This window comes from Phytophthora infestans, genomic scaffold (genome assembly GCF_000142945.1).
Source record: "Phytophthora infestans T30-4 supercont1.81 genomic scaffold, whole genome shotgun sequence".
In the NCBI taxonomy this organism is placed as follows: Eukaryota; Oomycota; class Peronosporomycetes; order Peronosporales; family Peronosporaceae; genus Phytophthora; species Phytophthora infestans.
The window spans coordinates 433,608-447,347 of record NW_003303678.1 but is presented as its reverse complement, the minus strand read 5'-3'; the positions used below and the strand labels follow the sequence as shown (position 1 = coordinate 447,347).

Genomic DNA, 13,740 nt, shown 5'->3' with positions numbered 1-13,740 from the left:
TCCACCGCTTCCAGTCCTTAGGCTGGTCTGGCTTTCTCGTGCTTTGGACATCAGTCGTGCACGTTTCATGTGGAGAAGACTAAAATAGACAAGCAACTTCAACAGCTTTGTTGCGGGGAAATTGATGCTTCAAACCCTTTATCGTGCGGAACAGCAGAACACAGCAATGACAACTGTGCGCAATGGCCCGCGGCTGAGCTTGCTGGTCCGAGTTAATGAGGACACACACTTCACACCGACTGCCGTTCGACTGTGGTGGATCGGTCTCCTGAGCCTGCACCTTGTTGGAGGACTATTCTTTGGACTCGTCTTCGCAGCTTACTGGAATATGCCCGGTCTTGCCGTCACGACGTTCTTGGACTTCTACCAGATCGGCATGAAGTCCGAAAATTTTCGCGCGATTGCTGCCACACATGGCGTTATTGCCGGCTTGCATGTCTTCTCAGCTCTGACAATGATAGCGAGATCACTTCGGAACAAAAGGCTAACCTTCCGAAGTAATTTTCACCCACCCCGCCACCTTCACCGGCACAAATCCCAACGTAGGCAAGAAAACCTCGGGGGCACCATTTACCGCTATGCTGCTGCAGTATTTTGTCGTCGGGGCTTCTTCGGATCAGAGGGGCCTTACTACGATTTATTGCTCCTCTGCCGTGAAACGATCGAGACGACTTTACAGACGAGTCAAGGACTTCGAATGAGTCGGAATGTCCCTCGACTGTGTCTCAATCGCTTCTACGTTGCTCTGCTCGTGATAAATTGCTGGTGCACTGCACTGGTGCATCACACGTTTCGACACAACAAGACCAAGATGCGATTGGTTGCGCTGTTGAGTGATTGTTTTCTTGACCTCGTGACTTCCGTTGGGATCCCTTTGCTTCTCGTTATCTCGTATGCGCAGGAGTTTGACGTCGCTACTGGGAACTTTAATATCTTACGCTGGTTCCAAGACAGATGGCTCGTTAATGCTATGAACGAGTTCAACATCATTCTCATCTTGTCGTGGAGCGATCTAGCCACTCGAATGGTCTTTGCGGTAAGTATGCTAAGCAACCTGAACACGATGGAAGTCCTGATGACTGCAGTCACCACCAAAGACTCCAACAACACACCTACTAACCCGCGGGGAGCTACGATTGCTCCATTTGACAAGCAAAACGCTACGAACCAGACACAAAATGTAGCTGCTGTGTGGACGGAACGAGTAGCAAGCTCGAGATTGTTACGATTCGCATTTTTCTGCTGGGGCATAGTCATTCTCGGTGTCCACATTCACGCTGAGGCGAACCCGATGCTCCCACAATGTCTAGTACAAGTCCGTCCATGGGGGATTTCGAAACCAGCGTGCTCTCTCGTCCTGTTGAACTGTATTACAGACGCTACCGATGGGGAGAATGAGCAAGTTGCTGCTCAGTGGAATCAGTTTGACGCGCATTCGGTAAAGGCGTTGCTAGTTCGAAATTGTCCAAGGCTAACAGTACCACCAATATTTACGACCTTCTATACACTTCAGACATTCAAAGTGTATAACACAACGATTGTCGAATGGAAGGAAGATGCAGCGCTCAACCAGGTCGATCATCCTATGATTCAGGCCGTAATGTTCATACGAGTGAATGTTACAAATGGAGAGCTCCCTCCAGGGTTGCTTTCCCCAACTTTCCCACCAACACTTAATATTATCGGCTTTGTCGTGTCCAACCTGCGGGTATTCCCAGATGATCTGCATACAAAGTGGCCTCGCTATGCTACGATTCATCTAGATACGACACAGTTTACGGAATTTCCAGATACACTGTGGAAGATACGGCCGACTGCTCTGATGATGCCTTATACTCCGATCGAAAGAGTCCCCAAGGAACTGTTTGAACTGGAAGCAATGTGGTATTTGGATCTGGCAGGTACCAAGCTTTCTGCTTTACCCGAGGACGTGCCGTTACTGATAAATCCTCTGGTTGGTATCAACTTGGGAGGAACCAATATCTCGTCATTCCCGTCGTGGATCGATCCGTGGCTTGAGCGAATGGCAAATCCACTCTCCCCACCTCTAGCAGCATCAGGGTCTCCGTACTGCTTCGAACGTGAACAAATCTTTGCTGGCAACCGGACTGCGTTTTCAGCAATGAAATCGAATTCTAGTATGTTGATGCAGTCAACCGAGGCGAACCGACCGTTTCTATCGAATGCTGTCAACTGCCAACCGTGTTTCCTTTATCGATTTGCACTTGCATTCGAGGATACATTCCAGACCCTTTGAAATGCGTCGCACTCTGCGAGGGGTATTTTATTAGAATAAAAATTTAAAAAGTAGTATTTAAAAAATAAAAACTACCTCGAAGTAGCATTTAAACATATGAAAGGGCTAGTATTGCACGTATGTTATTGTGACGATTCATGGAACTTGCCTGGTACACACTTGGATCAGTAGTTAAAGTTGTTTTATCTTGGAATGGAAATGCAATATGACCGCACTATAGCTGTTTTTATGGGGGATATAGTGATAACACACGGATTGTATCTTGTGTGCATGATTTCCTGGTCTCTCAAGAAGCGGCAGTTTGTATTTGCCATTCATAACGTTTTCCGGATGCCAAAATTTCTACTATACTTTCTTCCTGCTGAAAGAAACGCGAAGTCAGTCGACCCGAAAGGAATTGCGAATAAAGTGTATCGAGCATTTTTCACTCGACTAGGTCAAGATGGGCCATAATTTGACTTAATTCTGTTCGTCAGAGAAATAGTGAATCTGCTCTTCAGACGCATCATGCCTATCGTATGAGCTTACTTGTACCGCGAGTAGTGATAACCAACGTTACGTAGCGCTTATCGCTGTGAAGTGCTGGGTGATCGCCCTCACCCACAACACGTTTCATGCAAATTCGACACAGCAGCGGGCTTGGTCGCTCATACGTGATTGCGTTCTTGACACGGTGACATCAATGGACATCTCGACTGTACTACTGACTTCGTACGAGTTTAATGGTTTCCCTAGACATAAACGGTACGAAGATGCATGGGCTGTCCAGGCGATTAGTGAATTCAGATGATATCGGTGACGTCCTAGAGGGTTCTCTTGACTCGAATGAAATTTGCGTTGAGTCTTTTAGATGACATGAAGATGGATATGCGGGCAAAGCGAGCAAAGAGAACGAGTAAGCGAGAACACAGAGCATCGATGACTGCACCGTATTCTGGAACTGGTCCAAACGTCAGTCTTGTACACTAAAAACCGAGCGAAAGACATGCTCTTCAATGTATCACAACTTGTTTTTTTCGTATGGGGTCTTGGCGTTTTGACGGTATCTCTATGCTGAGAGCATGCCTCAATATCCTCAATGCTGGATGCAGGTAGGGCCTTAGTTTACTGAACAGCCATCGTGTTCCTTACTAGCGCTCGATTGTCATGAGAGTCACCTTAATGAAATCAAGCGGGAAGTTACGAAAGAGTGAATAATTAACGAGCCAGGAAGTATAACCTGGCACTTTGACATAATTCTTCAGTCTAAACGCTTTCAAGATGTACCCCATAACGGCATTACCAGCAACTCTTTGAGCAGGAATCAATTGCGTATTGGAGTCTTGGAGACACTCAGTTTCCCAAAAATGCGACGGAGCTGTCCATAACTTAAAATTGAGCAACAACAATTTGACTTTTTTGTGGCCTATCATTTACTATGAGAACAACCCGTCATTGCTGCTTGCTGGGACGCCGTACTGTCAAGTTCTTGGGCGGATATTTGCAGGAGGGCAAACAAGTTTAACAAGCGTGTCGCGAAACAACGGAGATACATCGATCTTCGCAGATGCATCTGTGGAAGGGGCGTAACGTGTGAGTAGCAGGACAGAATGTGCTATCCACTCGACTTTGAAGCAGCATCTCTATCGTTGATGAGCGGATACAAGGTGGTCTGGATTCTGTTTAGTTAGAAACATTCGATGGAAATGATCGCATATATCCATGTAGCTTGCTAACAACAATTGAACTAGACGATGGCCGACTTGACCCCAATCTTGGTCTCTGTCGCGCCCTTGGAGCTCTTAAACCAGCACGTCCCACCGTTGTGGTTCGACCACGAGAAAGCGTTGCAACCGCTTCTGGCCATACACTTGGAGCAACAGGCATACGGGTCCGAGCTCGGAGCATTTCCGATGTCATTGCCCTTGTAATCCACATCCAGTTCCAGTGCACAACTTGGAGACGCCGGGTTAGACTTGACTTGAGCCGAAGTGACTCCTTTCTTGAGAATGGTACCATCCTTCCGGTTCTTGAGCCAACAAGTGCCGCCGTTCTGATCCGTCCACGAGAACGCCCGACAACCGTCCTTCTTTGAGCACACGTCGCAACAGTCCTGCGCTTTACTGGCCGGAGCACTGCCGATGTCGTTGCCCACATAATCGACGCCAAACTCTAGTCCACAAGACGGGGCTTCCAGGTATGGCTGAGCTGAACGAGCCGCAGGGTTCACGACTGTCGGTCCCTTCGCGCTTTTGAGCCAGCAAGTGCCGCCGTTGAATGTGGTGAATGTGAAGGCGCGACATCCGGGGAAGTGTAAGCAGGAGCTGCAGCAACCAAGGGGCTTGAGCATGCGCACATTACCGATGTCGTTCCCCACGTAGTCGATGCCTTCGTCCAGCTGGCAACCACCGAAGTTGTTGGGGTCGCCAAGAGGCTGCAACGTCGCCGACTGAACGTTTGAGCTCACGACGATAGTACCACGACCACTCTTAAGCCAGCACGTGCCGCCATTTTGATCCGTCCAGGAATATGCTTTGCACCCGGGGAAGGTTTCACACTTTGTGCAACAACCGTCTGCAGTCGAAGCGGTTGCGTTCCCGATATCGTTGGCGATGTAGTCGAAGCCAGGTTCAACGTAGCATTGGTGGTTGTCCGTGACGGCAGCCTGGGCGGAGAAAGAAGCCAGAGTTGCAGCAAGAACGAGGAGTCCAACCACTTGCATCGCGGATATCTTGAGTCTTGTGCTCTGAAGAGTAGATTAGAAAGTGAGGATACGAGTAAGGAGGCTTGGACTCTAGCCCCTTTCCTGGCGGGGAGCCAACGCCCATTTTAATTGAGCGGAAAGGCAAATGATTTATGCTCCTGGGTTCAACATCGGCATCCGTTTCGTGGCGCATCTAGATGAAAGTCCTTGGTGACTCATACCGGAGCTGGGTTACACCGTAACAGCCGTGGGCGTTTTTGCTGTTCGTGGCGAATCCATTCACTCAATTGATTGAACACCTCTTCCGCAAAAAAAGTAACGGTAATAACGTTAATCTCACTTGTATCAATACCCATTTCACTGGTTTGTGTGCTAAGGCTTAAGCTTTTCAGCTTCACATGAGGGAAGGGAACCAGTTTGGCATCGGGTTTGATTTGATCCCTTGATAGGGCTTATACTTTGTTACATTAGCATTCGTATGACCTCACTCATAGTAATGCGCTCTTTCGGATCATAGCAGCACATCCGCTCGATAAGAGCCCACTCAGAATCGGAGAAGCAATGTTCAGGGCGTGGTGGTAGCAGACCCTTGCGAGCTTTTGAGCGGACCGCTGCGTCTGTCATCTCGGAGCCCCACGGCAGCTCGCCACTTACAAGTTCGATAGCGCACATGGCAAATGAGAAGACGTTTGATGCGAAGGTAGGCGTTTCGCCGGAAAGACACTCAGGTGCCATCCACCGGGATCCGATTTCAGTTTGGGTGATCGTCGCGTCATTCAAGTTTTCCGTGCTCTTAAGAGAGCTGAGCCCAAAGTCGGCGAGTTTGACGACGTCTTGCGAATCGACGAGGATGTTGCTGCACCTGAGGTCCATGTGGACGATGTTGCGTGTATGCAAATAGTGCAATCCTAGTGCTGCATCATGTAGCATTCGTCGAGCGCAAGCACCGCGTTCCTTGTCGACTTTGGATGCCACAAAACTATCGATAGTTCCTTGGGCTGCGTATTCACTCAAGAAAAATCGATTCTGGCCAACATGACAAGCGCCAAATAATTTAAGCACATTGGGATGCTCCAGCGTCGACCAGGTCGACATTTCATCGATAAACCGTTGGGACGGGTCTATCGCTGGCTCCTTGGCACCACGAAGAGGCATAGTGACCTCCGTATCTTCAGGTGTGAGCACTTTCTTGACCATCACATCCAAGTTTTGCCACTTGCCAAAATGAATAGAACCCAAGGCCCCTCGACTAAAAGCATCCAATTCCTTGAAAAGCACTTCGTACGGTGGGATAAACCAGGACGGAAGCGCCGATCCGGACTGATACGTCTCTTCCACCCTAACAACCGCAGTCTGCAGCAGCTCCAGGTGCTCATCCGAGTAACTTGCCTTCCGTTTCTTTGCTTCGAAGGCCAATAAAGTTCCCAATAACGAAAGCTCTTGTTCGCCATCTAGCTTACTAATCAACGTTTGAGTATCTATCTCCAAAGACAGACGCATGCGTTTCCACAGTTGCGCACGATAGACAGCTTGCTGTGAAGTCCACGAGTGGATGGAAGCACCGGAGCGATTAAACCGGAGGCGATCCATTAAAGCGTCCAATTCTCCATGCAACTCGACGTTCATTTCAATGACTTGACGAGTAGCTGCAAGTCTCATTAGCGGATTCTCGTTAACATGCCGCTGAAGGAAACTCCGAAAGCGAACAACCAGTGCAGCTAACACTGGCAGGTGTGAGATTGCGACGCTTGCGTCCATTGCTTCAAGTCGGGCTGCAATGTCGTCCATTCGCTCGTACACCTGGTGGTTTAGAGCTGAGCTTTCGGAAGCCTCATCGCACCACGCTTGAATCTCGCTGAGGGCGCATGCAATCGAAGCTGACGTTGCCCGTGGTTGGGTCTGACGAAGAGAATGCGGACGGAGTTTCCTTCTCCGCTTAGTAGACGAGAGGTCTGTGTTAGCCTTTTCCTCATCTTCTGCACAGACTTGAAAGCTGGTCAATACTTCAGTGAGAGATGGTCTGGTCTGAGGATCATGGGAACACATACGCTCCACCAAAGCCCATTGCCAAGTGTCACTGAGAGCAGCTGGTCTCGGTGGCATTTCGTTCTTTGAAGTCCTCTTGCCATGAATATTGTCATCGTTCTGGTACCTCTCTGCATTGATACCCCACACGTCCCCATTCGAAAAGGCCTCGATCACGCACATTCCCAAAGCGAAAACATCGGACGCTTCTGTGGGCCCCAAAGTCTCTCTTCTCTTCAGCTCCGGTGCTTGCCAATTCTTTTTTGTTGACCCCTCGCGAGTTTCTTCCGGCAACACCTGTAATTTTGAGTCAGCTTCGCGATCCTGACGCACTATATCAACATCATCGTAGCCAGCTTCACTGTCGTCATCCTCCAGCACCGGGTCTTCATCTTGTGTCCACTTGCTAGTTGAGGAATCTAACGCAGACTTCATTTTCTTTAGATTGAAGCCTGCAAGCATAACGGCATCCCGATCTCCACTGCGGAATAATACAAGGTCAGCGCACGACAGGTAATCAAGGCCAACGCGTCGTTCATGGAGGTAACGCAGGGCTAACGCAGCCTCGTGTAGTGCTCGCCACAGTGGGAAACCATCGTCACCAAAGCACCGAGTCAAAGGCGTGCCTTCTGCTACCACGAAAAACCGCCTTCGACTTACATGACACGCGCCGAACAGTTTCATAATACGAGGGTGTTGTAGTCGAGACCACGTGCTTGCCAACGTAAAACATTCGTGCGAGGTCATACTTTGCGGTGTCTTTTGTACAGTCACAGCAGCTCGCTGCCACTTGAGCTTCTGCTTGGTCCTTTCATAGGGAGCAACAAACCACTCCGGTAAGGACATCAAGCGCAACTGTGGTTCGACGTTCATAGCGGTGTTGCAACAACCCGCAATGAAAGTAAACGCACGTTCCAGCAGCTCCAACTCATCCGCTGTCAGCACCGTATCGAATTGCCCCGCGTCGTGTTTTAACATCGTGAGCAGCTCTAATTGGTCTGTCGGGTCGCGAACCCGCGAGTTCGATACGGAAGCGGCCGCGTGGTCTTCTAGGTACGATCGAAAGAACACAAGTCGCTCTGCTCGCATTCGACCTGCCAGCGAGGCAACGATGGACCTGCTTCCCCTGGAGTGACGACTGCTAAGCCACAGCGAGCAGTGATGGCGTCCAACGTTCGGTGGAAACTTTCGACTTGCTGCACTAATCGGCCGGTCTGTGCCAGACGCCACATCGGGCGCTTCTCGGCTTCATAGGCGGAGAAAAAGTTGTGGATGTTGTCTAGCAGGTCGTCGATGGATCTCTGTGCTTGGGTGTGCAAGGCCTCGTGGTTAGTGATCTTGGACGCCCTCTGCAGGTATCGAGCTAACAATTCGAGTCGGTCAGTAAGATGATGGTCCAGGTGCGGCTCCAGTCGTCGTCGTCGGTGCAAGTGTCGACGCGTAGGCGGCACGGCCGGCGTGGCAAGCTTCGTGGACATTTCGTGAAATTCTGTCATCGAGGTGGGAGACTCAAGTATCGCGGGCGTGTCGGAGAGTGAGGAAGACATCGACGGTGAAGCAGGCATCGCCTCCTCGACTTTGTCTAGTCGTGACGCCGTTCGCCGCATGTTGCTGCTGGTGCAGCTCATTCAGTCACAACAACAACCGACACAACGGCACGGTATATAGGCCCCTCACCAAGCAACGACACTGGGGCGAGCTCTCAAATGGGAGACTATAGTACACGCGTGTATCTGGACGTATGAGCCATTCCACATCGACTTCATGACAACAGTTAAACCCTTAACGCATTTGCCCCAGCATTACCGTATTTGCTTCTCACAGCACTCACAGCACAGGTCACAAGATGGGGCGTATGCGCTCACATGTGTATACAGCATAAGGCTATTCTAGTCGTCATATTGAACCAGCACCATCAAAAGGTATGCTCTATATCGTATTACTTATCGGGGACTGGGACTCCCGCTTGTGGCTATCGCTTTTTTGTGGCAAACAGCAGAACTGATGCAACGCAAGTTACGCTCGGGCATGCTGAATAACATACTGAAGAATGTCCTGGTATAGCGGTTCGTCGCGGCTTTTGGCCTTACAGATTGTCATGTGGTCGGACTCGGACAAGACGTAGAAGCGGCCGACACCAGGGTCGGCCGAGTCGGGCTTCACAACGACAGCAGAGAGGCCAAGCGCCACTGGTGCCGCGCGTTCTTCGCCGACACTAAAGCAGTCAATTCCTAGCTGCTTGAAGCTATCGTTTAGATGCTCGAGTTGTCCATTGGGATCCACTGATAGGTCTTCGATCGCTGGGTGGGCCTGGATCAACTTGCGGATAGCTTCCGATCGCACGCCCTTTGCTAGATCCGAGCCAAAGTGCGGGACGGCCAGAAAAACAACTCCCTTCGTACTGTCAGCCAGTAATGATTGATCTCGCTGTTCACGCTCAAGTAAGAGCATCTTCTTGGTCAACAAGCCGCCCATCGAGTGGGTAATGAAGACTACAGGGCGTGCAGGAGCGCCTGGATGGCCGCGATCTCGACCGATATTAGCAGCGTAGAGAGCAGAAAGCATGACACGCGCTCGCTCCTGTAGAGTCAGTGAGGGCCACGGACTGGACCAGCTCACCATGCCAGCTTCGTAGCCTAGCGTCACTAACCGCGCAGGGATTTTGTTGCGTTGCAAGTCTCTTCCTAGCAACACGTCCGGCCAAATATTGTTGTTCCCTTCGAGTTTATTGCTCATATCCGTGCGCCATGTACCGAACGGATGTCCGCGTAACCCATGCACGAACACCACATCGACCAGAGGATCAGAACTGTCGTCCGTAGGTTGCTCCACGGATTCAATGTCGCTTTTAGAGACGATCGGGTGCACGCCTTCACAGTAGACATCCTTCACGAGACGACCAGTTGCTACAACTTCATTGTACGCACAGAGATTCTGTACGACACGGAAGTAATTGGAGCGCTGCATCGGGTCATCACAGTCGCGCCAGTGACGAATATCGCTAATAAAGCGCTTCCCACTCGAGGTTTGCTCCAGCAATCTGGCTATGTCGACGTGGTCGCTGGTCACAACTCGAGTGAAGCCGGTGGAAAGCGCTGAACTTCTCGGGTCCATGTCGAGACAATAACTTGCTACCAGGTTCGCTAGCACACGAGCACATTGCGTATGTAGCGCTGGTGTAGCCGCACTGGTTGCTGACAGTAAAGCCACTAGTGGAACGACACCTTGCTGTACAAGCTCAGCGTGGTGATGCTCTGCTAACACTGCCAAAGCTGACGTGCCTGCGTCGACGACGGCGGGGCTGAACAGAATGCGCTCATTGCCGGGAGTTAATTCTTTCGATATGTGCGCGATCTCCTCCGTTTGCTTCACTGCAAGCAGCTCCCCACCCGAGAGTAACCGGATCTGCTGGAGCATATTCGTGAGCCACGCCTGTAGAATGTGCTCTTGCTTGTTGCGGATTCCCTCGTCTTCTTCTGACACCAAGTCTGTAGAAGATTGTAAATCCTGCTGGGCTAGAAAGACAAGACTAGCGATGCCGTTCTCACGGACTTGGTGATCCGAACTAGCACTCCAAGCAGTTAACATGTCGACCCATCCGAACTCGGTGCTGGCTTCGTATTCTTCAGCTCCTACAATGGGCAAGTCTGTGAGGTCGATAACCCCGCGGAAGAAACGTGACATGGGTAAATCTCGACGCGACTGCAGAAGGGATGCAGTCCAGGACGCGTTGAACAAGCAATCGAGGGCCATGGCGCCGCTCTGGAATCCGGTGCAAATGTTGCGAAATGTCCAGGACACGTGCCGCTGGATGCTCATCAAGTTTCGTACCGCATCTTCATCAACTGCATCTCCGTGGCTTTGCCTCTTCTCGTGAATCTGACGAGACAACTCGAAAAGAGCTGCTCGTGTGCTTGAAGACTCGCACACGTAGCGCCGGCTCTGTGGAGAGGTTGTGAGCGTACGGAGACATCGAGCACTGGTCAACTGAAGCTGAAGATGTAATTTTTGCTTGCGTTGCATGGTCTCACCAGCCTCCTGTTGGTCAATTTGCCTGGACATTCGTCGAAGCCATCGTTTGTTGAGTTTGGGCTCAATTTCGACCTCCTCGGTTCCAGTCCAATAGCGAATTTGATCCATCCACAGTTCGTATGTGTTACGAGTCACAGCCGCTGGGTTATGCCGAGCGATATGGAGTAACCTGTCCATCACTGAGGCTGCCAGAACGTGCAAGTCGATGTTGTCATTGTCTCGTGGCAACGCCAGCATCATTGAAGCAAAATCAGGTCCTAGAGCTGCTTCTAGTTGCTGCGCGTGAAGAGCAGTCGGTTCCTCTCGGTTTGCTGCCTGCACAAGTGCGCCAAGTGCCCATAAACCAAATTTCTTAATAGAATCCGGCATTTCCGGGGAGCACAAGCTCACCAGTGTAGTGCAGCTTTGTGCCACACGCGACGAGTTCGGATCAGCCAGGTCGGAGCGATTCACCACGAAGGCTCGAGACGCGTCAGCCCCCTCTTCTAATTTTTGACGGGCCAAGTGCTGCACCTTCATCAAGTCGTCCCCAAGCTGCAATCGATCGACATAACTCACAAAATGGTCGTCCTGCTCCATGAGATAAGCGAGAGCCTGAGCTACCGTCACTAGAGACAACCTCAGCTCGACTTGTCCATTGGCTGCAGCAACATCGAGCAACTTAATGAGACTCTGCATTAATTCTAAACAATCGCCATATAATACGGTCAGTAGATAGCAATAGTGGTGCAAACTTATAATCGCATACGTTGAAGTCTTGTGGGGTCTGCGGGCTTGGTCCACGCTGTGTATTGCATCAGCAGAGGCAACACTCCTTGCTCTATGAGGAAGCGTAGTGTGTTTTGGCTCTGCTCGTCGTCGTGAAGATGCAGAATGTGGCTAAGCAGACGCTCCACCAGCTCGTCCTGCGCTGCATCTACGCTGCCACGACTCAAGATCTCACTCCACTGCATCGCCACCGTCACTGCATCTTTCAGTGATACTACTTCACATTCATGGAGGACCAAAGCTCCAGTGTGAGCGATGTTGCGCAGTCGCCGCACATCGTCGGGGGACGAAGTCAGCGTCAATGCAGCGGCTCCTGCGCCCACAATCAAAGACAACGGGGGCAGCGAGCGCGAGCGTTTACGGGCAGAGGAGTGAGGTCCCTTCGCAGCGCCGGATGAGGCAAGCCGTCGACTAGGCGGCGCGGCCACCGCTTTTCCCCGCGACAAGAATTGCCGAATTTGCATTTACGCTGGAGGATGTGTTTTTGACACCGGAGTGTTGGTCGTTGAAAAGCATCTTAAAATACTACTACAATATATTAATACTACGTGTATCGATAGTACATCGCATCCGATAGTACTGTTCACCGGGCGCCAGGTTCAGGGGTTGGTTGTCTTTTTTATAATAGTAAACTTGAGTCATACTACTACTACTACTATTGCAATAGTAGTCATCTTACTACCAATTATGTGGTATTCACTATTGGTAGTAATAGCACTGTCTCGCCGTGGTTTGATAGTACTATTCAACGACTATTTCAGGGCACCCTAAACGAGCAAGGTGAGTTCTTATTTCGCAACTATAGATCGTGTGGCTCTCGTCGAACAGTTGATCGTGTGGCTCTCGTCCAACAGTAGCCAGTTTGGTTCAACCGGAAAGCGCGCCTCACACGAAGTCTAATTGGCAAGAGCAAATATGGGTTGCTCGGTGATGGGCTGCCAAGAAGGCAACGAACTTAAAACGGACCCGTGTACTGTGTGCGGAAAGCACGTTCACCACATGTGTTCTATTGGGGTGTATGAAGGCGCCCAGTCAGCATTAAACGAGAGGTAGGAGCGTTGTATCGTCTAATTTATTGCGGTCTTCATTCATTATCATTATCTTGTAGGTTTTGTAGTCAAGCCTGTGTACAAGTCGGTTGTCACCCGCGTGATGTGGGCCAACTCATTGTCGGGACGCCGAGAGAGGGCGTCCGCAAGCACGTTGAGCTTGCCCGGCTTGTATTCGACGCGGAAGTTGTATTCCGCGAAGAAGGACAGTGCAGCGGGGCTGCCGTAGCTTTAGCGTCAGAGGAAGACGTTCGACTCAAAGAGTCACTGATACTAAGTTCCTTATCCAAAGGACACTTACAGCCCAAGACCAGGGCTCAAAGTTAACACCTTAACTTTTATGCTTCAAAACCAGAAGTGTTTTATTTACTATTATTGCGGCCAAGCCGCCTAGGGGTAAATGTATCTCTTTAACTATCTAGCATAGTTAAACCTAATCAAATGCATAACGTGTGGCTTTCAGCCAACGTACTGAGAGACCTTGTTAACTCTCCAACTTATGTACTGAGAGTTTGTTAACTCTCCGGGTACTTCGTACCCCTGTGTGTTCCACACCATGTAACCCCGTTACACTCTCCCTCACTAAGATGAGAACATACCGTTCTCGAACTTTCCTCAGCGAGGTCACGTCTTGTCAAGACGACGGAGGTCACTAGACCTCACCTCTGCGTTCTGCAGCTCCACGAGCTCACAAACGCGTTCGCATCCTTGATGCCTGGCACTTCCACTCCGGCCCACGGCCCAACGTCTCCAGCGCGTCGCGCCGCCCCTGCCTCGTCGGTCCCAGACCCCCAACTGCGCTCCGCAACTGCTCCAAGAGCATCTTTCGTCTCTTTCGGTGGCACAGTACCACCAAGAGTATCGCCGTCGTTCACGGTCAACGCTTCATTGAGCCGTCAACAAGAAGAAGAGCAAAGCTCAAAGCT

At 50.6% G+C, this 13,740-nt stretch overlaps 4 protein-coding genes across 4 annotated transcripts; 1 reads left to right on the top strand and 3 right to left on the bottom strand.

Moving 5' to 3' along the window:
- Positions 1–166: 166 nt before the first annotated feature.
- On the top strand, positions 167–2,257 carry PITG_18801 (uncharacterized protein; the record flags this gene model as incomplete). The annotated part of the gene is made up of 2 exons (XM_002997230.1): positions 167–497; positions 591–2,257. The coding sequence occupies 2 exons, from the start codon at positions 167–169 to the stop codon at positions 2,255–2,257; spliced, it is 1,998 nt and encodes a 665-aa protein (XP_002997276.1).
- Positions 2,258–3,921: 1,664 nt separating this feature from the next.
- PITG_18800 (uncharacterized protein) lies at positions 3,922–4,990 on the bottom strand (the record flags this gene model as incomplete). The annotated part of the gene is made up of 1 exon (XM_002997229.1): positions 3,922–4,990. One exon carries the CDS (start codon positions 4,956–4,958, stop codon positions 3,984–3,986), a length of 975 nt encoding a protein of 324 aa, XP_002997275.1.
- Positions 4,991–5,402: 412 nt separating this feature from the next.
- Positions 5,403–8,593, bottom strand: PITG_18799 (protein kinase, putative; the record flags this gene model as incomplete). Its single annotated transcript, XM_002997228.1, has 2 exons — positions 5,403–7,900; positions 8,023–8,593. The coding sequence occupies 2 exons, from the start codon at positions 8,591–8,593 to the stop codon at positions 5,403–5,405; spliced, it is 3,069 nt and encodes a 1,022-aa protein (XP_002997274.1).
- A 388-nt stretch (positions 8,594–8,981) lies between these two features.
- PITG_18798 (uncharacterized protein) lies at positions 8,982–12,229 on the bottom strand (the record flags this gene model as incomplete). Its single annotated transcript, XM_002997227.1, has 4 exons — positions 8,982–10,991; positions 11,070–11,680; positions 11,746–11,944; positions 12,002–12,229. The coding sequence occupies 4 exons, from the start codon at positions 12,227–12,229 to the stop codon at positions 8,982–8,984; spliced, it is 3,048 nt and encodes a 1,015-aa protein (XP_002997273.1).
- Positions 12,230–13,740: the final 1,511 nt, after the last annotated feature.